General features: G+C 36.1%; 1 protein-coding gene and 2 non-coding genes across 11 annotated transcripts in view; 2 read left to right on the top strand and 1 right to left on the bottom strand.

Moving 5' to 3' along the window:
* The window catches only part of ARFIP1 (ARF interacting protein 1), a 126,990-nt gene that overhangs the window by 65,964 nt on the left and 37,546 nt on the right, over positions 1 to 23,480 (top strand). For 6 of the 9 annotated variants that reach the window (XM_040472236.1, XM_040472267.1, XM_040472226.1 and 3 more), the window contains 3 exons: positions 5,853 to 5,948; positions 7,535 to 7,647; positions 16,036 to 16,257. In XM_040472236.1, coding sequence (XP_040328170.1) covers positions 5,853 to 5,948; positions 7,535 to 7,647; positions 16,036 to 16,257 — 431 coding nt within the window. The remainder of the gene's footprint in view (positions 1 to 5,852; positions 5,949 to 7,534; positions 7,648 to 16,035; positions 16,258 to 23,480) is intronic. The other 3 variants (XM_040472273.1, XM_040472256.1, XM_040472278.1) reach the window with 2 other exon arrangements.
* On the top strand, positions 12,167 to 12,272 carry LOC121040170 (U6 spliceosomal RNA). The gene has a single exon (XR_005795156.1). It is a non-coding gene; the product is annotated as a U6 spliceosomal RNA (small nuclear RNA).
* Positions 22,452 to 22,598, bottom strand: LOC121039996 (U4 spliceosomal RNA). The gene has a single exon (XR_005795083.1). It is a non-coding gene; the product is annotated as a U4 spliceosomal RNA (small nuclear RNA).

Genomic DNA, 23,480 nt, shown 5'->3' with positions numbered 1-23,480 from the left:
TACTCACAGGACTCCATACATAGTCATGACTATGATTATTACAGGGAAAGTATACCAAGCACAAGTAGCAAAGGCAAAGGATGCCTGAGGCAGAGTCTGGCGAAACTGGGCATAAACTTGCAAGGGTCTTCTCCCAGTGCAGTTACACAGGACATGAGTCGGCAGTCATTGAATGTGCTTAATTCCCCTAGCAGATTGTAACAACGTGTACGAAACATTGCTAACCAGGGAAGCTCAGGAAAGACTGAGTGCTCAGGGTTTTTATTGGAGATTGCTTGCATAGGCACCCTCTGCCTAGCATGTACCAAGATTCCAGACTCCTAGAAGAAAAACAGGCGTTTAGCATAAACCACATTGTTTGTGTAAATAGTTTAGGCAGAGTGAGCCAGTCTTAACCATTCGAGGAATGGAGGGACTTGTCCCCCCCCCCCCCGCCTCAAAAAAAGTTTCCAGATGCCAACCAAGGGCCAATCTTGTAAGCTGGTCTTTTTAAGGATAAACAGACCTGCCATGTTAACTGTTTTCTGCACCCATTTCATGTATATAAAGGAAAAAGTTATGTGCTTTTAATACTCTTCCCTATGATAACCTTTCTCAAGTGTTTTTTTCATTTTCACATGAGTGAAAGTAAAACCATGTAAACATTTGGATGTAAAAAATGGATTGTTTTCTTGACAGAGCTGTAGTTAAAAATAGTAGCTATATTTGATGTTCAGTGAAGTATATTTTAATACTTCATTATAATTTCATAAAATGAAAAAATTCTTGGCATCTTTGTAATCCTTAGCCCTCTTGTAGATGATAGTATTCTATATTTTTATTATACTAATAGCCAGTACTTTATTGAAAAACAACTTCTGTTTTGAAATATATTCTTTCCTAAATGGGTCCTGAAAATAAGCATTTAGAAGAATCCAGAATAACAACCTCTACTCTAGGCTGTGAAGTGAATGGACCAAGTGATTTTTTTTCCTTTTTCATCCTTATATTCAGAGATATAAAACCGTAGAAAGGGAGCATATGTGTCCATATCTCAGTGGTCATTATGTAGCATTCTGGCATTCTTATCAAGGGGATAACTTTGATTTTGAAAGGGTTGACTGAGTGCCTAAAATTATGAGTACTTAAAGATAAAAGGCTTATTTTATGTAATGTGACCAGTTTTGGACCAGTCACCAATTTTCAAATTTAAATGTCAATAGAGAATTTAAAAATACTTTATAAATAACTTTATTTATTTATTTATTTATTTATTTATTTATTTATTATGTATTTATTTATTTATTTGAGACAGAGAGAGACAGAGCGTGAAGCAGGAGAGGGGCAGAGAGAGAGGGAGACACAGAATTTGAAACAGGTTCTAGGCTCTGAGCTATCAGCACAGAGCCCGACACAGGGCTCAAACTCACAAACCGCTAGATCATGACCTGAGCCAAAGTCAGATGCTTAACCGACTGAGCCACCCAGGCGCCCCCCCCCAGATTTTTTTTTAATGTTCATTTATTTATTTTGAGAGAGAGCAAGGGGAGGGCCAAAGAGAGAAGAGAGGGAGAATCCCAAGCAGGCTCCACGCTGTCAGCATAAAGCCGGACGCGGGCTTGAAGTCGCGAACTGTGAGATCATGACCTGAGCCACTCAGGCACCCCCCAAAATACTTTTACTATTAAGGTGTTTTAAGTATTCTCAGTGAAATTATTTAACTGACGTTTGGGTTAATCTTTTTTCCCTTAAGTAGAAAAATATTATACAATGATTGAAATTGACCATTATAAACTGTTGAGTGTAAGCATGGAAATGCTGATCAGTTTCACTTCCTTATTGATACATACTAGTCTTTCAGATTGGAATAAAAAATATGTTTCCTGATAATGGCAATAATGTATGTCTCTTTGAATTGACTTTATTAAAACATTTTTTAAAATAAACTACATTGTTGATGTGTATATTAAAAAGATAATCATTCTACCATATGCAGATTAATTAAGCACTTATGAGAAAGTTGTAGTTTTTGTTTTTTGGTTTTGTTTTTTTTTTTTTTAATTTTTTTTTTCAACGTTTATTTATTTTTGGGACAGAGAGAGACAGAGCATGAATGGGGGAGGGGCAGAGAGAGAGGGAGACACAGAATCCGAAACAGGTTCCAGGCTCTGAGCCATCAGCCCAGAGCCTGACGCGGGGCTCGAACTCACGGACCGCAAGATCGTGACCTGGCTGAAGTCGGACGCTTAACCGACTGCGCCACCCAGGCGCCCCGGGTTTTTTTTTTTTTTTTTAAAGAAAGTTGTAGTTGTTTGGGGCACCTGAGTGGCTCAATCGGCTAAGTGTCTGACTTTTAATATCAGTGCGGGTCATGATCTCATGGTTCAGTTTGTAAGATCTGGCTCTGCGCTGATAGTGGGGAGCCTGTTTGGGATTCTCTCTCTCCCTCCCCCACCTCTCTGCCCCTCCCCTGCTCTCTCCAGTGCTCTGTCTCTCTCAAAATAAATAAATAAACTTAAAAAAAAAAAAAAGTTGTAGTTTTTGTTTTTTTGAGAGAGAGCGACAGAGCGAGACCGTGTTAGTGAGGTAGGGGCAGAGAGAGAGGGAGACACAGAATCTGAAGCAGGCTACAGACTCTGAGCTGTCAGCACAGAGCCCGACGCGGCTCAAACCCATGAACTGTGAGATCACTGACCTGAGCCTAAGTCGGACACTTAACCCACTGAATCACCCAGGCACCTCAAGTTGTAGTTGTTTTAAGTCCCTTGTTTGTATTTTTGTTTTGTTTTGTTAATGTTTATTTTTGAGAGAGAGAGAGAGACAGAGCACAGGAGGGATAGGGGTGGGGGGGTACACAGAATCCGAAACAAGCCCCAGGCTCTGAGCTGTCAGCACAGAGCCCGACATGGGGCTCGAACCCACAAACCATGAGATAGGACCTGAGCCGAAGTCACACGCTTAATCAACCCCTACCAAGCCACCCTCGCTCCCCTAAGTGTACTTGTTTTAAGGTATTTACAGATAAATTGGAATGAGAAAAAGCAACATGATTAAAACTTATGAAATAGATCTTATGAAAAAAACGTTAAAGGAGTTGGGGCTGTTTTTTTAGCTCTCTGGAAAAATGACTGAATGATAACAATGACTTTATTACTTGAATAGTTGCTCCAAGAAAAGTATTAACCATTTAGTTTTCCATCTCTAGAGCAAATTTAGGAGAAATGATACTTAAGTTTAGCCTAACAACAATTATTGAAATCTACCTAACAAATACATTGTAAAATTAATAACAAGGAAATTATAAATAAATCAAAGCTCATGAGAGTGAAGTATACGTGGTACCTGAGTTTTGTTTTAATGGGGTATCAATCATTACATACATATATTCATATTCCTAGAGTTCTGTTGTTGAAGTGAAATGGAGCTAATTCCCGAAATTTAGTCCATTAGCAAGATTTTTGCTTTTTAAGAATTATTTTTTATTGGATAGTGAATGATTTTAGTGGCTAACTTCATCTAAATTAGTGGTTTAAAGGGTTGAAGTTACATAGAAATGATAATTTGAAGATAGAGAATATTGAAGATACAGAGAAGTGATAATTACCCTTGAAAGTAAAATGAGAAGGCTGAAGTACCCAGTTACCAGGGCACCATAGCTTTTGCTATCTTAGTTTGCAAAGTTCTGTATCATTTGTTGCATATATTATACACATCTCCTTTTGTGTCATGGGATTATTTCTTATGCAAGGTTAATAAACAGTAATAACCAGAACAACGGAGCTCTGTTCAGGGATCATCAAGAAATGGAACTACAGTAGTTGTCTTTTATTTAACACTTGCTTCTATAATAGAAACCTTTGTGCCTTGGAGAGTAGAGATAGTCTTTGTTTAAAATGGTGGTTGGATTGGATAACCTATTTAAATGCCTTCTAACTCAACAAGTAACTTATGGATTAGTGTTTCCTGTATTGAATTTAATAATGGAGATTTTATGGTGTGAATTCAGAACATCTGAGTCTCTGATAAGCTGTTTTAACCCCTCTGGGTTTTCTTCTGTGGTTTAATGTCAGAGTTAGTTGATTTCTGTCATTCCTTCTAGTTTTAAATTTTATGGTTCGGCAGATTTAAAGAGATAAATATCTCTCACTTTGAAAGGTAATGCTAGTCTATTTCGGTCTATTGTTTGGATTTTAATGTTAGATCTAGTTCATTTTAAGATTTTCTTATTATTAAAAGGGGTGACTGTTTCTCCATCAGATCTTAGTATATCAGGAATATAAAACGTTATTACTACCTCTAAGTAAAGAAATTTGTTCTTGATTTCTGTCCTATTAGAAAATTTTAATTATAAATTTGATTCATTTCTAGAGAACTGGGAGAGAGTATAGCTGAAATAAAAGAAGCTTATGGATGTTAAAATATTTTCAACTGAATATGGAAGGACATTAATAATTTTTCAGCTTTCAATTATCCTTCCCTTAAAGATGTACAACCTTCAGACTTTAAAATAAAGAAAGCAGTTGAAGTTATAAGTTTTCTTTGGTTTAATACTGGACATTATCAACAATGTTGGATAGTCTGTTTTCTCACTTTGTAGATAACTAAGGCTCAGAGAGATTAACTAATTTGCTAACATATTCCTGATACTATGTGGTAAGTAGAGCCAGAATTTCAAACACAGAGTTAAGAATTTAAAATTCAGTTGTGTTTGATTAAAATACTATTTTTTTCCCTTCAGTTCTCAAACTTGGTTGAGTTAGAGAATAATCTGAGTGGCTTTTAAAAAACTATAGATGCCTAATGCACAACATGGTGACTATAGTTAATAATACTGTACTATAAACTTGAAATTTGCTAATAGAATAGATCTCAAATGTTCTTACCACACAAGAGAAACCAAAAGAAGTGATAGGTGTATTGGTTTATGGTAATCGTTTCACAGCGTATACATATATCAAAACATCACATTGTGCACCTTAAATATATATATAAATTTTATTTGTTTAATAAATAAAAACAATTAAATGAAAAAATTAATACTGTCAAAAAAAAAAACCCAAAAAACAAAAACCTTACAGATGCCCACTGATGACCAGTAGATGCGGTGGAGTGTCACAGCTATGCTTTAAAAAGCTCCATTCTTATGATTAGTTATAATAGCACTCTATATCAGCACTTCTCAAGCATCAGAATGCATACAAATCATGTAAGGATCTTATGAAAATGCAGATTCTAGTTCAGTAGGTCTAGGGCAGGACCTGAGTTTTTGCATTTTCAATGACCTTTCAGGTGAAATAATTGATATAGGTCCCTTGCATCCATAGTATGAATAGCAGTGATCTACACTATGTGCTATTGGATTTATGATGTAAAATTTTAGGCTATAGTTCCTGTGAAGGCTGTGATTCATTCACATTTTTGTGAATTTTAATTATAATTCTGATACATTTTTACATATCTTTGGATTTTTACTTAAAGAGCTTTCCTTCGAATGTAGGAGTAACAATGTACAAAATATTTCCTTAAGCTTTAAATCGTTCAACTATGGAACTTTAACCACATTCTGTTAAGTGATTTGGAAATAGCAGAACCCAGGTAAAGTCCTGATTATCGAGGTCTTGCCAAGTTTCTTCCTTATAGCTCTGTGTATTGTTTGGTTTCAAACAGTTGCATGAAAAGTTTCTACAAGAACTCAGCCTGGTAGCACCCATTTATTGTTAGTCCATTCTTGCAAGAAAGCAAACTATATTAATTCCAATTTTTAATCCTCGTTTTTGAGTATTTTAACAGAAATGTCATTAAACCTATATTCAAAGTGTACAACATGTGGAGGAGGAAAAGAGTTTTCACAGTTAAATGTCTACCCTTTTCAGGTTCCCCGGCACCACCATTGCCATCTGTTATGTCTCCTAGCAGGGTGGCAGCTAGTCGTCTGGCTCAACAAGGAAGTGATTTAATTGCTCCTGCAGGTATTCTCTGCACTCACTGATTGGATAAAGCCCTTCTTGCTACTTCTGAAACTAAACTAATTCACTCAGTTTCATAATCCCTTGCTTTATATTCTTAGGTGTGTGTGTAATTCTGGCTTTTGTGGTGGCTGCTTCTTTTTTTTTTTTTTTTTTTCCTTTTTTTAACAATAATGTAAATAATCTTTTCTAGCCATCCCTATCTTTCTGGCTTTTCAAAGTTATTAACTATCTTAAACCTGAAATTTAATTCCCTTTGATTTAAAAACATGGTAAAATTTGATTCATTTTAAATCGTGTTTTCTTTGCTCTATAAAATGTAGATTCACTTATTTGATCCTCTCCGCTTTGCAGCTCTACTCTGTTTTCAGTTCAACAAAAAAGGAGCCTTCAACAATTGGGTTGTTCATTATTTGGAATGGGTCAAGTGGAAAATGTTGTGTCTTCCTATTTTCAACCACAGCTTACAAATAGCTTGCAGATTGCAACAAAAGAATATGTAATTTACCAGTTATGGCCAGTGAAAAATACTTGGGAAAAATGCATTTCTTTGCATTGAATTTGTTCTGTACTTTAATATGCTCAATTGTACAAACAGGAAAAAGTTGAAGTACATATTTCTTTTAACATATGAAACTTCAACATTCTGTATTTTATTTCCATGAGGATTTTGTACATCTTACATGTATTTGATTTTGTGTGCCGTTCTTGATCTGAGGTTGTGGTAAAGTTGTGGCAAAGGCTGGTCTGACTATAAGAGTAAGTCAAAAAAGAAATTTTTGCTGACTCTGTGATTAAAACCATTTTTAAGAACTTTTTCTCTTTTCCTTATTTCATTGTTCTCTTTAAATTATGAAAATTTTTATTCTAAGTCATTAGTATCTTAAGCATTTAACTATTTTTTTTCTATGAAAAACATTTTATTATAGGAACTATTTAGGTGCAGAGTTGCTTTTATGTCATAATTTCTTAGCTGTTGTAGCAATACATTGTCAGGGCTTTATACTGTATTAATTATGGCTTTTTGCAGGAGGGTGGGTGGTCTCTTGAGAAAAAAAGGAGGTACAATGTAGACCTTGTTTTAGCCTAGCCTTTCATACTGGTGGTAAGATATTTTTAATGACTATTTGAAATTTGGATTATATTTTTAAATCCTCCAAAATTATAGTAACATTCTGTTGTTGCTCTGTTCTTCATAGTATGATGAAAGGAGATCACTGTGAAGAGTTCATAGCCTTCCAGATTTTTACTGGCACAGTTTTTTTAGGGTCATGAGGCTATAAGAGTAATTGTCGAAATTTTGTTTTCTAGAAGTAAAGAGCTTACTTAGAAAAGAAGTTTGGTTACAACATTTTTTTTTTTTTTTTTAAGACAAGCCACATAACATTTGCATTTAATGGACAGAAATGTTTTTTAAGTGTTTGGAAATTATTCTCAATGATTCCAGGAAATTTGAGTTCTTCACTTTGTCAAAACCTTTTTATTTTTAAATGCATAACTAGTTTAACTTGAATAAGCATCAGTGGTTTGGTTTTTTACTTACTTGTCTTTATCTGGTTTGTGTTTCGTCTTTTGTTATGATCATGCAGGTGGCCAGAGAACACAGACCAAAGGTGGACCAGTTATTCTAGCAGATGAAATAAAAAATCCTGCAATGGAAAAGTTAGAGCTTGTTAGAAAATGGAGTCTGAACACGTACAAGGTTTGTTTGTTTGTTTGTTTGTCAATGTTTCCACCCTAACTGGCTCTAAGAATTTTCATTTGTATGTTATTCAAATTAGTGTTTTGCAAATGTATGAATATATAGGAGAGAATGATGCCATCTAAACAAAAATACAGTTAGAAGATGAAGCATTTTATTAATCTTTGTTTGCATAGTTGTAGTTTAAATAGTAGCAAAAGAGTAAAAAACTTACCAAAATGCTTATTAATTGATACATAATTGAAGAAGAAATATATTGCCTTAGAACACATTTAGCTGTAGAACTGCTGTAGATATGTCTGTCCCTACCTCCTCTTTTTGATACTTTATGGAACTGAATTGCAAAAGAGATACATTCATTATCCAGAGTTGGAATTCACTGATCTTATTATAATGACTGAGCATTAACTGTACATGTAGCATCAGTTTGCAAGTGAGTTGGACTTCAAAAGTTTATTGATGTTATTAGTTGCATTGCTTCAGAGTAATTGGTGACTCTTTTTCTTATGACCTCTGTGAAACAATAAGCAGATTATTTATTCTATAGAATTTTTGATGTATTACAAAGAGCTCAAACCCCAAATCCACTTTAGTACCTTTGAATCTTAACAGGGACAAGACAGTAGAATTTCAAGAAGTTAAGTGAATGAAAGCCCTAGCTGTTCAAGTTAGAGCACTGGCCATAAAACCCTATGTTTGTGATTTGTTTGTGGGTATAGTGGTTTGCAAATCAAGGATTGTCTGTTATATTTTTATACAGAGCACATGTCTCTTATGTGTCTTCTCAAGAGTAACACGGAAGTGAGTTTATTCTTTCAGTTAATACTTTTTTTTAAATTTTTTAAAATGTTTTGTTTATTTTTGAGAAAGAGAGCGTGCATACAAGGGAGAGGGGCAGAGAAAGAGGGAGACAGAATCCCAAGCAGGCGCCAGGCTCTGCACTATTAGCACAGAGCCTGAAGCGGGGCTCAAACTCACGAACTGCGAGATCATGACCTGAACCGAAGCTAGACACTCAACCGACTGCACCACCCAGGTGCCCTTCGTGGTTAATACTTTTAAAATATGATCTGAAATCATCTACAAAAGTACAGGTTCTCTTAAGATGATAAAAGTGCCCTGAAACATGCTCATGAATCTTTCTAAAAATTATTTAGTGTTTGTTAGAGAACAGAAATAGACAGAAATTAAAGGCAGAAATCATGCAGGAACTAAAGTCCAAGAAAGAGAAGATCAAAGTCATGGCTAGAATCAAGTTACTCAAAAGTAAAATGGATAGCAAGCACAGTCCTAAATCAACCAAATCAAAATCTTATCCCTGAAGGATTATTGAAATGACAGTGCATGCCCAGTATAGCTCACAATTTGGAATGAAAAGGTAAAAAAGCCACAAGAACAGAGTCAAAGAGACCCAATATGGTCATTACACTCTGAGGTTCTTTTAGTTGAGAGGCATATGCCAGCCCAGACACACTGGGCTATAAATTCCATTAAACTCACATGACTTAGGGGCACCTGGGTGGCTCAGTTGGTTGAACGTCCCACTCTTGATTTCTGCTCAGGTCACGATCCCAGCGTTCAAGAGATTGAACTCTGTATTGGGCTCTGCGCTGACAGTTTATTTAAGTTTAAATACACTTAAAAACATTTTTAAATAAAAAGAATAATCGTATAAGTTAGAACTTTCTTTTTCTCTTCTATTTATTTTTGAGAGAGAGAGAGCACAAGTGGGGGAAGAGCAGAGAGGGAGACACAGAACCCGAAACAGGCTCTAGGCTGTGAGCTGTCAGCACAGAGAACAGTGCGGGGCTCAAACTCAACAGACCATGAGATCATGACCTGAGCTGAAGTCGGACGCTTTACTGACTAAGCCACTCAGGTTCCCCAATTTTTTTTTAAAGTAAGCTGTAGGCCCAACATGGGGCTTGAACTCAGGACCCCAAGATCAAGAGTCTCATGCTCTACTGACTAAGCCAGCCAGGCACCCCTCTCTTCTGATTGACGCTGCAATATCCCAACTAAGCTTTTTTTTTTTTTTTTTTTTTATGTTTTTTATGTATTTTGAGAAAGAGAGAGCATGCATGTACTGGAGCGGGGGAGAGGCAGAAGGAGAGGCAGAGAGAGAATCCCAAGCAGACTCTGCACTGTCAGTACAGAGCCCAACCTAGGAGTCAAACCCACAAACCGTGAGATCATGACCTGAGCCAAAACCAAAAGTCAGGTGCTTAACTGACTGAGTCACCCAGGTACCCCTCCCGATTAAGCTTTGATGAAAAAAAATTCACTTAAAAACTGAAAATCTTTTCAGTTTTTTCAGTTTTCAGTTAAAAACTCCTTCATTTAGTATTATGCTATGTGTGCAACATTTTAAAGGCTGGTCAGTTTCATTAACATAAACTTTTAAAAAGGCTGAATGTGGTATGTCAATATAAGAGGTAAATATGGAGTCTTAATGATTCAACTCAGATTAGTGTAGAAGTAAAAGACAAAACAAGGGGGACAGATAATAAACATATAGGAAAACAAGATAAAGAGCAAGGGAACCGTGAACTAAAGGACGCAAGAGAGGAAGGCTCAAATGAACAAAAATCTTAAATTTTGTAATTTGTAACTACTAGAACTTCGTTCAGAAATAGGACCTGTATTTTTTTTTTAAGCTTGTAGTGTTTTAATTTAATTTTTTTAAGTAACCTCAACAGCCAACGTGGGGCTTGAGCTCATGATACCAAGATGAAGAGTTCCATTCTCTACCAACTGAGCCAGCCAGGCACCGCTAAGGCCTGTGTATTCTTTAGGTTTCAAAATGTGTGAATATAGAATGTTCCTATTTAGAGGCAAATTTCATGAATAAATGAACAAAGGAATGGCTGAATAAATAAGTTTAATGAATAAATGAAACCCAGTCTGGTATGAAAGGTGAATAAGTTAAATGAAAGGCAGCAAAAAGAGGAATTCCAAGCAGCAGGCAAATATAGCCTCATGAACAAAGTTGTAGACATGTGAGAAAGCATGGTTTGGGAAATCTCTGGATAACTGGTATCACTGGATCCTTGAGTGGGAGAGAAGAGCAGTAGGAGATAAACTTGGGAAGGCAAATGGGTCTGATTCATGCCATTCTAAAGACAGTGGGGATCAACTGAGCAATTTTAAGCAAGAGGGAACCATATTACACATCAAGCAGAGTAGAATATGCAGTGTAAGAGATTTTGTCAAGAAGCTATTAGAGTAGGGGCGCCTGGGTGGCTCAGTCGGTTATGTGTCTGCTCTTGGTGTCAGCTCTGGTCATGATCTCACAGTTTGTGAGTTCGAGCCCCATGTCAGACTCTGCGCTGACAGCAAAGCCTGCTTGGTACTCTCCCTCTCTCTCTGTGCCCCTCCCCCCTCAAAATAGATAAACTTTAATTTTTTTTTAGTGTTTGTTGATTTTTGAGAGAGAATGTGAGCCAGGGGAGGGGCAGAGAGAGAGGGAGACTGAGGATCCGAAGTGGGCTCAGCACTGACATCACAGAGCCCAATGCAGGGCTCGAACTCACGAACTGTGAGATCATGACCTGAGCCAAAGTCAGACACTTAACCGACTGAGCCACCCAGGCACCCCTAAATAAACTTTAATTTTAAAAAAGAAGCTGTTACAGTAATGTGAGAGAGTAATTAAGACATGGACTATGGCTGTGAAGACTGGAACGGAGAAAAGGGGTAAAGTCAAACAATTTTAAGGAGGCAGAATCTACTTAATGACAAAGAAGATTTTAGTTTTGTATTTTTTTATTTTTAGAGAAAGAGAGCACGAGCAGAGAGGGGCAAAGGGAGAGAGAGAATCCCAAGCAGGCTCCATGCTCAGCACAGCGCCTGACACGGGGCTCGATCCCACGACCCGGGGATCATGACCTGAGCTGAAATCAAAAGTTGGACGCTCAACCAACTGAGCCACCCAGGTGCCTCTGTAGAAGATTTCAGACCGTATTTTAAAAGTATTAACTGAAAGAATAAATTCACTTCTGTGTTACTCTTGAGAAGACGCATAAAAATACAGGCTATTCCTGATTTGCAAACCACTACAGCCACAAACAGTTCACAAATAGAGTGTTATGGCCAGTGCTCTAAGTTGAGCAGCTAGAGCTTTCATCCACTTAACTCTTCTTTAAATTCTACTGTCTTGGCCCTGTTAAGATTTGAAGGTACTAAGTGGATTTGGGGCTTGAGCAATTTGTAATACATTAATCACCGAAAGGCTTTCCGTCAACAAGAATATTTAGCACTTCCTTTATTGGTTGTTAATTTGGGCTCTAAGACCAGGCTGGTGGTTTAAACCAAATCTATAATGGGAACAAATGTAAGTTTAGGCCCTGAATGTAAGTATTCTCAAGTATTATTTTAATCTACCTGATTTTGTTCATAAAATTTGAATCCAAATTTTATTTATGTTCTTATTCTCATCTGCAGGAATAGTAGTGAATAGTGAACTCTGGTTTATCCCTTTTGTTTTTGTATTTTCCTAGTATAGAATAGAGTATTTTTAGTGCTTGCTTCAGCAGCACATATACTAAAAAATTGGAACGATGCAGAGATTAGCATGGCCCCTGTGCAAGGATGACACACAAATTTGTGAAGCATTCCATATTTCTGGGGATGCGTGAAATAGGTGAAGGGGATTAAGAGTACACTTATCTTGATGAGCACTGAGTAATATGGAAGTGTTGAATCACTGTATTGTATACCTGAAACTAACGTAACACCGTATGTTAACTGTATTAGAATTAAAATAAAATAAATCTTACTTTAGGGGCTCCTGGGTGACTCCGTTGGTTAAAAGTCTGACTCTTGATTTTGGCGCAGGTCATGATCTCACAGTTTATGGGATCAAGCCCTACATCGGGCTGACAGCGTGGAGCCTGCTTGGGAGTCTCTCTCTGCCCCTCCCCCTGCCAAATAAAGAAATAAACTTTAAAAAAAAAATTAAAAAATAAATTTTAACTTACTATTATTTTTTTAAAGATTTTATTTTTAACTAATCTCTACACCTAATGTGGGGCTCGAACTCACAGCCCTGAGATCAAGAGTTGCACATTCTACCAAAAGAGCCAGATGCCCCCCCAAGATAAAATAAAGGTAAAAAAAATTTCTTTTAAAGAATAGACTAGGGGCACCTGCCTGGCTCAGTCAGTGCATGAGCCAGCATGCAGTTCTTAATCTCAGGGTTGTAAGTTTGAGCCCTATGTTGGGTGTAGAGATTTTTTACTTAAAAATTAAAAAATCTTAAAAAAGAAAAGAATAGAGTACTTTTAGAAGTCCATCTTATTATTATTTTTATTTATTTAAGAATAATCTCGGTTTCAGCATTCAGAGCTGTTTGGCATGTTTCACAAACATTAATAAATACTTTTTTTTAAATGTTTAAGAATTTGCCATCAGTATTCACACCTCAAATTAATCTTTGTTGCCTTTAAGCCAGTATCTTTTAAACTTTCATTCCTGTTTTTCTTGTCATATTGCCTTATTTGTTTACTGGTTAACCTATTTCCCCTGTTCAGTTTCTAGTATTTTCTTTTATGGTCCCTACTTCCCTATCCTTCACCATTAATAACTCTTTTAGTGTCTGTCAGCTTATACCATGAAATTATTCTTTTGATAGTATTTAAGTGTTTTTATTCACTTTTTGGTTTTACAGAAAAAGCTCTTGGTGCTATTTAAATACTCAGAGTACACAGTGACTATCTTGTAAATTCACGACCTTATGACAGTGATTCACAGTATTTTGTATACTGTTTATCACTTTATTATATTCACTCTCCCCCAAGTACTACATAGAGCAGTAATTTACTTTTGCTTCTTTCTGTCCCTTTAATCTTGCTCCATTTGTCTCATTATCTTAATGGATTCTTAATTTATAAGTATGGAAAACTGAATGGGACTGCCAGCTCATTGTAATTCATCTGCATTTTCAGGAATGTAGGCTATCTGAAGTACTCTCACTTCCAGGTTACTTAGATTGTCCTTAAGGTTGTACGTTATCCATATTAAAATACAGGGTTGGAAAGTTCCATTTCAACACTTGTTTCCAGTGTCAAGATTTAACATGCTTCATAATCACTGTCACCTTATGCTTCTTACTGCCCTGGCTTCCTGGAAACAAAAAGCATTCCCTCATTAAACCTTTGACCCTGCTGTCTGCTTATAGCTGTTATTTCTGAGGAAAAATGGCCACTCAGACAACAGTAGACATTTCTTTCATTTTGTCCAGTCTACCAAGCTTCTTCAATGAATTCTGGCTTCTTGACTTTGAACAGACTGTTTTATCTGGGTTGCTGTGGAAGGCACCACATGCTTTGGCTTTCAAATGGAGTAAATGTGTGTGATGATATTGCACAGGGAAATAAATCTGTTTTGTGTGGGTGAATGCAATGGTATATCTCCTTTATCTCGTTACCATTTCAGGTAGTATTTCTTGCTGATGTTTCCCTCATAAAGATGACAAGCCTGCAGTTAAGCTTTTCTCTGGATATGATTTTAATCTCCTGAGTGTGTGTTTGTATGTTTTCCTTAGAAATAGTTTTATCTCTCTTCTGTGGGTTCGACCTCTCAGCTTTCCTATCACTTTCCGTATAATTTCTCTACCTTAAAAAAAAAAAAAAAAGAACTCCTTTATTTTTAAAGGTTTATTCACAAAGATCCTTAATTGGGGTGCGATGGTGGCTCAGTTGGTTAAGCATCCAACTCTTGATTTTGGCCTAGGTCATGATTTCATGGTTTGTGAGATCAAGTCTCACATGGGGCTCTGCACTGACAGCAGAGCCTGCTTTGGATCCTCTCCCCCCCCCCCCTTTCTTTCTCTCTCTCTGCCCCTCCTCTGCTCGTGTTCTCTCTCTCTCTCTCTCTCTCTCTCTCAAAATAAATGAATAAACTTAAAAAAAAAAAGATCCTCAGTTGATGAGAACAGAGAATATGTCAGGGAATTCATTTAAACTTTATATAGAAAAGTATGAGTAGTACATAATATACTGACATTAGAAGGATAAATATAGATTTATATGTATTGACAAGGAAAAGTCTCAAGACACTTGTTCATAGGAAAAATATTGAGGATATTATGTATAGCGTAGCCTGGTCTCATGTTTACTTGACAAATATCATATGTGTGAGTATAGAGGTTTACAGAAGAGTTTAGACTATGTAAATAGCAGTTTTCTGTTATTTAGGGGTTTCAAGGAAGAGAAAATTCAACTTTTATTCATTCATTATGTTAATTTTTGGAGTAAATATTAGTTCTATAACCAAAACTTTGAAAGACATGATAAAAGAGCAAATTTGTAAAGTTTAAAAATGACAATATTTATTTATTACTTTTTTAGAGTATTTTTGTTAACTTTAAATGATGAAAAGCTTATTAGTGCCCTATACGGTTACTCTTATATTATTGAGTAGTGAAGTTGTTTATAATTTTTTTATTGGTAACAAAAATTTCCTGTATTATTATTTCTGGGATAGGACACAATAATACCATAATTTAATACTATTCTTTCTCAATAAAGTAAAAGAATCCAGGAATCTCTAATCTCTACCTCTTTCTCTTCCTCCTTCCCTTCCCCAACCCCTGTTTCTCTCTCTTTCTACCCCTTTCTCTCTCCTCATTCTTTCCCACCTCCACCTCTTTATTGTTTCTCCTTCCTGTCTTCCCTTCATTCCTCCTATTCACACACATACACACAGCTAGTTTAAGAGGAAGATTGAAGGAAGAAAAGCATTTGAAACAAACAGGAGAGTAGAATTTTGGTATGCTTATTATTCCTCTATTAACAACCCACTAATATTCTTAAGTCACTGCCAAGGATCTCAGTTGTTGTAAATAATCTACCCAAGTACACTAAGCCCGAAATAGGATTATGTGAGAGAGCTTATCTAGCAGTATATAAATTAGCTCTCTAAGTCTTAAAACTTCTTCTGATTAGTGAAACGCCCGGATGGCTCAGTTGGTTAAGCGTCCGACTTCGGCTCAGATCATGATCTCACAGTTTGTGGGTTTGAGCTCCGTGTCGGGCTCTGTGCTGACAGCTCGGAGCCTGGAGCCTGCTTCGGCTTCTGTGTCTCCCTCTCTTTCTCTGCCCTTCCCTGCTCGTGCTCTGTCTCTCAAAAATAAATTTAAAAAACATTAAAAAAAAAAAACCTTGCTCTGATTAGTAATAGTAGATATTACTGGTAAGTTTATTTGAGTCTGAGTGAACTTCTAAGTGGACTGATTGTTTTCAGTTTTTTTAAGGGTAGCTTGTTTGAAGCCAAAAATGCTATATGCCAAATGCTCTAGCATTAGTACTTTGGATCCTATATTACTCTTTTCTCTTTTGTTCTTTTTTTTTTTTTCTTCCTAAACAAAGTGCATCTTTCCACTTTTAGTGTACTCGACAAATTATCTCTGAGAAGCTAGGCCGTGGATCAAGAACTGTGGACCTTGAACTTGAAGCTCAGATTGATATATTAAGAGATAACAAGAAAAAATATGAAAACATTTTAAGACTGGCTCAGACACTGTCGACCCAGCTTTTCCAGATGGTGCATACCCAAAGGCAACTTGGAGATGCATTTGCTGACCTGAGTTTGAAGTCCCTAGAACTCCATGTAAGATTATTTTAAATAACTATTGGAGAGTGTGGAGGAAGAGAACGGCAATAGTATTCCAAGATATAATTTGTTATGTTTCTGATTTGCTTAACTCTTAATAAAACTGGAATCTTGAGGTGTTCTTTCAAGATATTTTATATGATTTTTAATAAGGCCCAAGTGACCGGAGATGTCAGCTGGAGGTTTCAGGGGAAGGGAACTTGGTTAGAGCAAAGGAAAAGGAAAGTACTCAACCTGCTTGAATCTAGAAAGAATCATAGCTCTGTGTATGTGAGCATGGATAAAAAGTAAATTCAAGTACCTATTGAAAATCTCTTACCAGTTGTCCAAGTATCTTGAACAAATAGTAACGTGCTTGACTGGATTCATAATATACTTTTGCTGACTCATTAATAGGAATTGTGAATTTTAGAAATTAAGAATTTTAGAATAATTATGAAATCATTTTTCTGTATATATCCCTATAAGCATTCAGCAAAGAATTCCTAAGAATTTCTTAAAATATATGAAGTGTTTTCTTTGATGTCTTTTTTTTTTTCCTCACCTGGAGCCAAAAGGTGCAAAATCCCTTTCCTACAGACATCTAACTTGAAGAGTTAGATAATTTAGAGCATTAAGGTATTTGATAATATCTACAGTCTTGGAAAAGAAAGTTTGGCTAGACATGGCAATATATATCATAATAGCGAAGAATACTGAGATTCAATTCTGAGTCATTAGATAGACAAAAAGAGCTAATCTAATATTTGGGAAGCTGATTAATCATAACAGCTGCGATTATTGGGTGTCCACAATTTCACTGTAATGATCTGGGTGCTTTATAGCCATTATATCATATAATTTATGTAGCAAGACTGCAAAAAATGTTATCCCCATTTTATAGATGAGGAAACTGAAGCCAAGAGAGGTTAGGTAATTTTTATAAGATCACAAAACAAATAAGAGGTAGAGCTGAAAATTGTATTTTATATATAGAATTTATTTGTATTTTATACATACGGACACACACGTATTTATTTTGTTTTGTTTAGTAGCCAAGGTCATGTACAGACAGTGAGGCCAGGAGGGGGCACCTCTGGGTGGAGCTCACCTATGCATGTGCACAGGAAGGAGCTACCAGGCCTGTCTATGTTTCTCAGTGGCCTTTTGGCTATCCCTTATAAGTAGAATATTTAGAGGGTCTGTGATCTAGAGAAAAAGCCCCACAGTATGGAAGGAGGTAGCCAGGGTACAGGATCTGCAGAAGTGCTGCAACAGTGTTCTCAGTGTTCTCAGTAATGCTACATTCAGTAGACCCTGTTAATTATAGTAGTTAACACAGATTAGGAGTTTACTATGTGCCGAATACTGTTCTAAGTGGTTTATCTATGTATTAGCTCATTTAATGCTCTGTCTTAGCTAGTAGTAGGTACTTTTGATATCTTTTCTAGATGTCAGATCCTTTTGTTTTTGTTGTTTTTATAGAACTGAGAGGTTAATCCTCTATTCACATCCATTGGACCCAGTTTGAATTTTTGAGTTTTTTTTTTTTTAACGTTTATTCATCTTTGAGAGACAGAGACAGCGTGAGCAGGAGAGGGGCAGAGAGAGAGAGGGAGACACAGAATCAGAAGCAGGCTCCAGACTCTGAGCTGTCAACACAGAGCCTGACGCGGGACTCGAACTCAGGAACTGCGAGATGATGACCTGAGCCAAAGTCGAACACTCAACTGACTGAGCCACCCAGGCGCCCGAGTTTCTTGGTTTTTTTTTAAAGTAGGCTTCATGCCCAGTGCAGAGCCCAGTGAGGGGCCTGAACTTGACCCTGAGATCAAGACCTGAGCTGAGATCAAGAATCGGATGCTTAACTCAGTTAAGCCACTGAGGTGCCTCTAATTTTTGAATTTCTTATTTGAACATTTCTAACCCTTTGCAGGGATTGATATTTTATGAGTTTTAGTCCAGTGAGAAAATGTACTTATTCCTTTTTTTTTTTTTTTTTTTAACAGAATACAACTTTTTATCTTACCACTACCATACGGGTCCATTGGAAATCAAAGACACAACAGAATGGGATCTTAATGATCATATTTTGCTACTTAAAACATTTTGCTATTTCATCATCTTAGGAATTATTTCATCATTACTCATCAGTTATTTCCAACCATGTTAAAAATTACCAAGATCATAAGAAAATAAAAGAATGATAGCATTGCCTAGAAAAAGTGAAATAGAGAGATAAGTATTTGTGTTTCCAAAATGAAATCTGAAGAAACTGTTTCTGCAGTTTTTTTTTTAAGTTTTATGCAACATAGTTGAAAATGTAGAATTTTTCCTTTTTTTCCCATAATGGCAAAGAGAAGATACTACCAGAGGAAGATATTTCACAATTACTAGACAAATCAGAAGATGACTGCAAAGAGACAGCAGCAAAGATACTCAACGGTGATGACAAAATAGATAATAACAAGTGAAATCTCAGTTTATGAGTCTTCTGATGATGAGATACTAGATGAGTTTTCTTAAATTCAAGAGCCAATGAGTTTTTAAGGACAAAAAGGAAATGTGGTACTATATTAGTCCAGTTCTCTACACAAACAGAACCAATAGGATATGTAGATATGTAGAAAGATGTATTTTAAGAGATTGGTTCACAGCACTATGGAGCGTTGGTACATCTAAAACCTGTAGGGTAGGCTGGCCGACTGGAGACTCAAGGAATGTGAGTTGCAGTTTGAGTCCGAAGGCAGTCTGTTAGCAGAATTCCTTTTTCCTCTAGGGAGGTCAGGTGATTGGATGAGACCCACCCACATTGCAGAGGACAGTCTGCTTTACTGCTTTTGCACTCCACCAATTTAAATATTACTCTCATTCAAAAAACACCTTCACTGAAACATCCAGGATAATACTTGACCAAACATCTGGACATCATAGCCCAGCCAATTGACATGTAAAATTAATCATCACAGGTAGTTTTATCTAGTTAGTAGTTTAATAGGCATGACACCATCATGCAGCATTTTTAAACAAGAATTTGGACTATCCTAGTTTGCTAAAAAGACATACTATATTCTTCTTTTATGATGCTTATACTCCAAAACATACTTGATATGATTTGTTAGTGAACAAATGCTAAAGTCCAATGTGTATGCAGAAGTGATTTGAAGGAAATAATGTAAGAAATAGAAAATTTATTGGATTGAACATTCTAACTGGTGTTTATAAATATAAAAATAATGGTAAACTAGAACCTATTAGAGACTATGAAATTTGGAGTCAGTATTTACAGGGTGGATATTTTTGTATCGGGATTTTCCAGAGAAAACCAATAGGAGATGTGTACATAACACACACTGTACACACACACACACCAGCACACACACATTTATTTTAAGGCATTGGCTCACCCAGTTGTGGGACTTGGCAAGTCTGAAATCCTAAAGGTAGGTCAGTCGTGTAGAAACTCAGGCCAGATTTCTAATGTCACCATCTTAAGGCAAAATTCTCCTACAGGAAGCCTCAACCTTTTTGCTTGGAAGAACTGATTAAATGAAATCCATTCATATTATGGAGAATAATCTCTTGAAAGTCAACTTTAAATCATATCTGGAATGTTTATTATTGTAAATGTTACTCACATCAACAAAATCTGTATCTTGTTATTCTAAGATTTTATCTTTAAGTAATCTCTACACCCAACATGGGGCTTGAACTCACAATCTCAAGATCAGAGTTGTACACTGTTCCAACTGAGCCAGCCAGGCACCCCCCAAATCTGTACCTTCATAGCAGCATCTAGACTGGTATTTGACCAAATAACCGGACACTTTAATCAAGTTGACACATAAAATTAACCATCATCATTAAGCCATACTTAATCTCCAAATAAAGACAGTAACAAAGTCTTACTTTCACCTAACGTGATATGACTATCCTGCATACTATCAAAGACTCAATAACCTATTCCCCAGAAGAGGATGCAAAGTTCTTGAGTGACATTCACTTTTTTCCTTGATGTCCTGTAAGTTAAGTTCTACGATGTAAAATTAATAATATATCTTATGTTGTATGCTAAGGGGATAAGAGAGGGAAGAAAACAAAGTTATTTGCTTTATATACACACACATATTAACAACAAAATAGAACAGTTGTCCTCAGTTGTAGAAATTGTTACAAGGTCTTAGCTTCTTCCACTACCCATTCCATATTACATTGGCTCTAGCACCTCAGCCTTTCATGGTTCTTTGCCTGGTGGGATGACCCAGACCTTCATTCCTGAAGGGTCCAGGTCATTGGTAGTCCTGATTGAAATGGGTTGTTGTAGTTTCCATTAACATTAGTCACAGGGCCTGGTAGTGCTAAGAGATGCCCTAAGAGGTTGCCTATATTCCAGGCAACCTCTTCCTTATCAATCCAGTTTTCTTTCTTTTGGTAATCAGGATCAATTATGCAAGGCAGCAAAATAACTCTCTTCTTTGCCAATGGATTGTTCTTGAAAAACAGTTTATAGAGTTCAGTGATGAAGAGCTGGTGTTCACTTCCTTCTGCCTTAGGACAGGAGATTCATTGACAATACTTAGCACAGGCATCGCACGTAGTGTCACTGAAGAAAGTATGATGGTTATGATGGCTGTTTGGGGATTGTGGCATTTGGGAAGGAAGATTTTAAAGATCAGTTCAGTTCTTTCATTTTCTGGAGAAACAACCAGTATCCAGCAGTAGAGAAAACAGATCTGAGGGGGACAGGAGATGGAACTTTATTGAATGCCTGTCATCTGTCGGAAACTTTATGAAGGTTCTCTTATTACACTTCCTATCAAACTTGTAAGGGAATTATCTTCATTTTATTACTAAGAAATTGACACAAAAACAATTTGAGTTATTCATAAAAGAGACAAATCCAGTCACCAGAATCAGGGTAGGAAATCCCAGACTGAATTCCCAGACTCGATTTTTACCATTTATGTGCCTCTGACTCCCAGTTGTGTTCCACCATGGCACCTCATTAAGTTGTTTTTTCTCAGTTTAGAAAGTAACATACACTTCAAGATTAGGGGATTTCACACAGTCCATAATATTGTCAATTATCAGTTAGTACCTGTGAGACTAATTTTTTATTGCTTTGCATGGTTTAAATTAACCCACTTGTTATTAAGTAGGTAATAATTTATAGTACTAAAATTGGAGGTTTTAGATCCAGTGGCCATTTCTATTATTTGGTCCTAATGTATAAGTTTAATGGGAAATAGTGGTCATTTACATCTGGTAAATATTGTAAATGACGTAGGAGCTGCTAAAGAGAAAAAAAATTGAAATGTTTTGAAACTTTATTCTTTCTCTGTATAAAGCAAACAAATATCGAGATTAAGGAATTGTATTGGCCTTCACTGTTCAGTAGCAGATTAGAACCAGGGCCCTGTTCTTAATGCATACACCCTTTGATTACTTTATGTATAGTTTATTTGTAATTGTGAAGGCAGTGTACAATGTATAAAATGTCCCTGCCCAACCAGAAATACTGAGACAACTTATCAACTAAAGGAAGTTTATGAATCAAATCGTGTTTTACTTATTTTCAGTGCCAAAAGAGCATACTTAATTTATGTGTTTCTTTATAATGCATATACATAATATATTCATTTCTTTCTGGCGTCCCAGTTGTATATCTTTTTATTACTATGTCTCTTGTACCTTACTATAAAAAAAGCCCTTTTATTCTAGCTAGTGTTCAAATTATACATTAAAACCTTAAGTTTTATATTCACAGAATTACAGGTGGGATTTATATTTGTGAAACAGAACAGTGGCAGTTTACTCTTCCTATCTGCTTTGAATTTAGGCCTGTTTTGTTATTGTAAATACAGTATTCCAAATTCTGCTTTACAACTTTTCACTCTGCTGCTGTTTTGCCTTAGTACACTCTGGGGTTTTTTTATTTGTTTGTTTTTAGTGAAAGAGTAGTCTTCTAGGTTGTATAGATCTCTCTGGTTAAGTTAGGACCTGTGGCATTTTCAGTGTTAATAATGTAAAATTGTGGATGTTGAGAAGTTTTAGATATGAACAGTGTTACAGGGGTATGTTTTAATCATATATACTTTGTTATACAGTGAGTAGAAAAGGCTTTCTTATTTTTTATGAACCATGGTATTAACACCAGTTTAACTTCGTATTTTTCTTCCTCTTATTTATAGAATTTTTAATTTTACCCTGTGTCTCTTAATGAATGCCAAAGATAATAAGTACTTGTAGTATGTTATGTGAACTTTTTCTAAAAGTTGTAAAAATGTTTTCTCTTGTGTTAGCAACAATAGCTCCTCGGATAAACCTCATTGGCTACAATACTGCCACTGCACAAAGCTTGTTTTCTCTTGTATTATTCTACTTCTAGTAGCATTTTTGTTTGCTTGTTTGTTTTGGACAGAGAGAGCAAGAGAGTGAGCAGGGGAAGGGCAGATGGAGAGGAGAGATAGAATCTTAAGCAGGCTTCACACCCAGCCTGATGTGGGGCTCATGCTTGATCTCATGACCACGAGATCATGACCTGATGTGAAATCGAGAGTCAGACGCTTAACTGACTGAGCCACCCAGGCGCTCATACTTCCAGTAACATATAGTCTTCAGTATATAACTTAGCTTGTAAATACTTGATGCCAAAAAGCTTCAGCTGTCCTGCCTTTCATTTTCGTTTTTATATACATTAATTGATACTCCCTTAATGTAATCCTGTATCTGCCAATATTTACAAATCAAGGTTTATAAAATCTTGAAGAGTGATTCCAGAGTAAACAGTTACATGGATGTCTCTTAAATGGAAAATGCTTTTAGCACAATAAAGATAATCTTACTTTCTTGCTATTTATTAGTATTGAATATTTTATCACCTAGAAATTGAATTATATCTGTAGCACTAACATAAACTTGCATTTTCTAATATTTAATATAATGTTATATGTTTTTTCAGCTGAAATTAAAAAGTGTTTCATAACTTCAGAACTCTGAAGATATGACCAAAGTTTTTATTTGGTCAGATGTGTCCTCATAATAGGTTAATTAATCAAACTTGGACTGGAAAACCAGTCCAAGTTTGAAAATTAGAGTTACAACTTGCCATATCTGAAGGAGTTATATGTAATATTTTCTAAGCCAAGACTCAGTTTATTCAGAGAGAATGTGCTCAAACTGGTGTTGAGTGATCCTTCCCCAGCCGTGCACCTACATAGACCTGAGCTTGGGAGTCAACT

Source organism: Herpailurus yagouaroundi, unplaced genomic scaffold, assembly GCF_014898765.1.
Source record: "Herpailurus yagouaroundi ecotype Mexico unplaced genomic scaffold, PumYag 28, whole genome shotgun sequence".
Lineage (NCBI taxonomy): Eukaryota > Metazoa > Chordata > Mammalia > Carnivora > Felidae > Herpailurus > Herpailurus yagouaroundi.
Note: the sequence above shows the minus strand (reverse complement) of the source record. Positions and strands in the feature narration are given on the sequence as shown.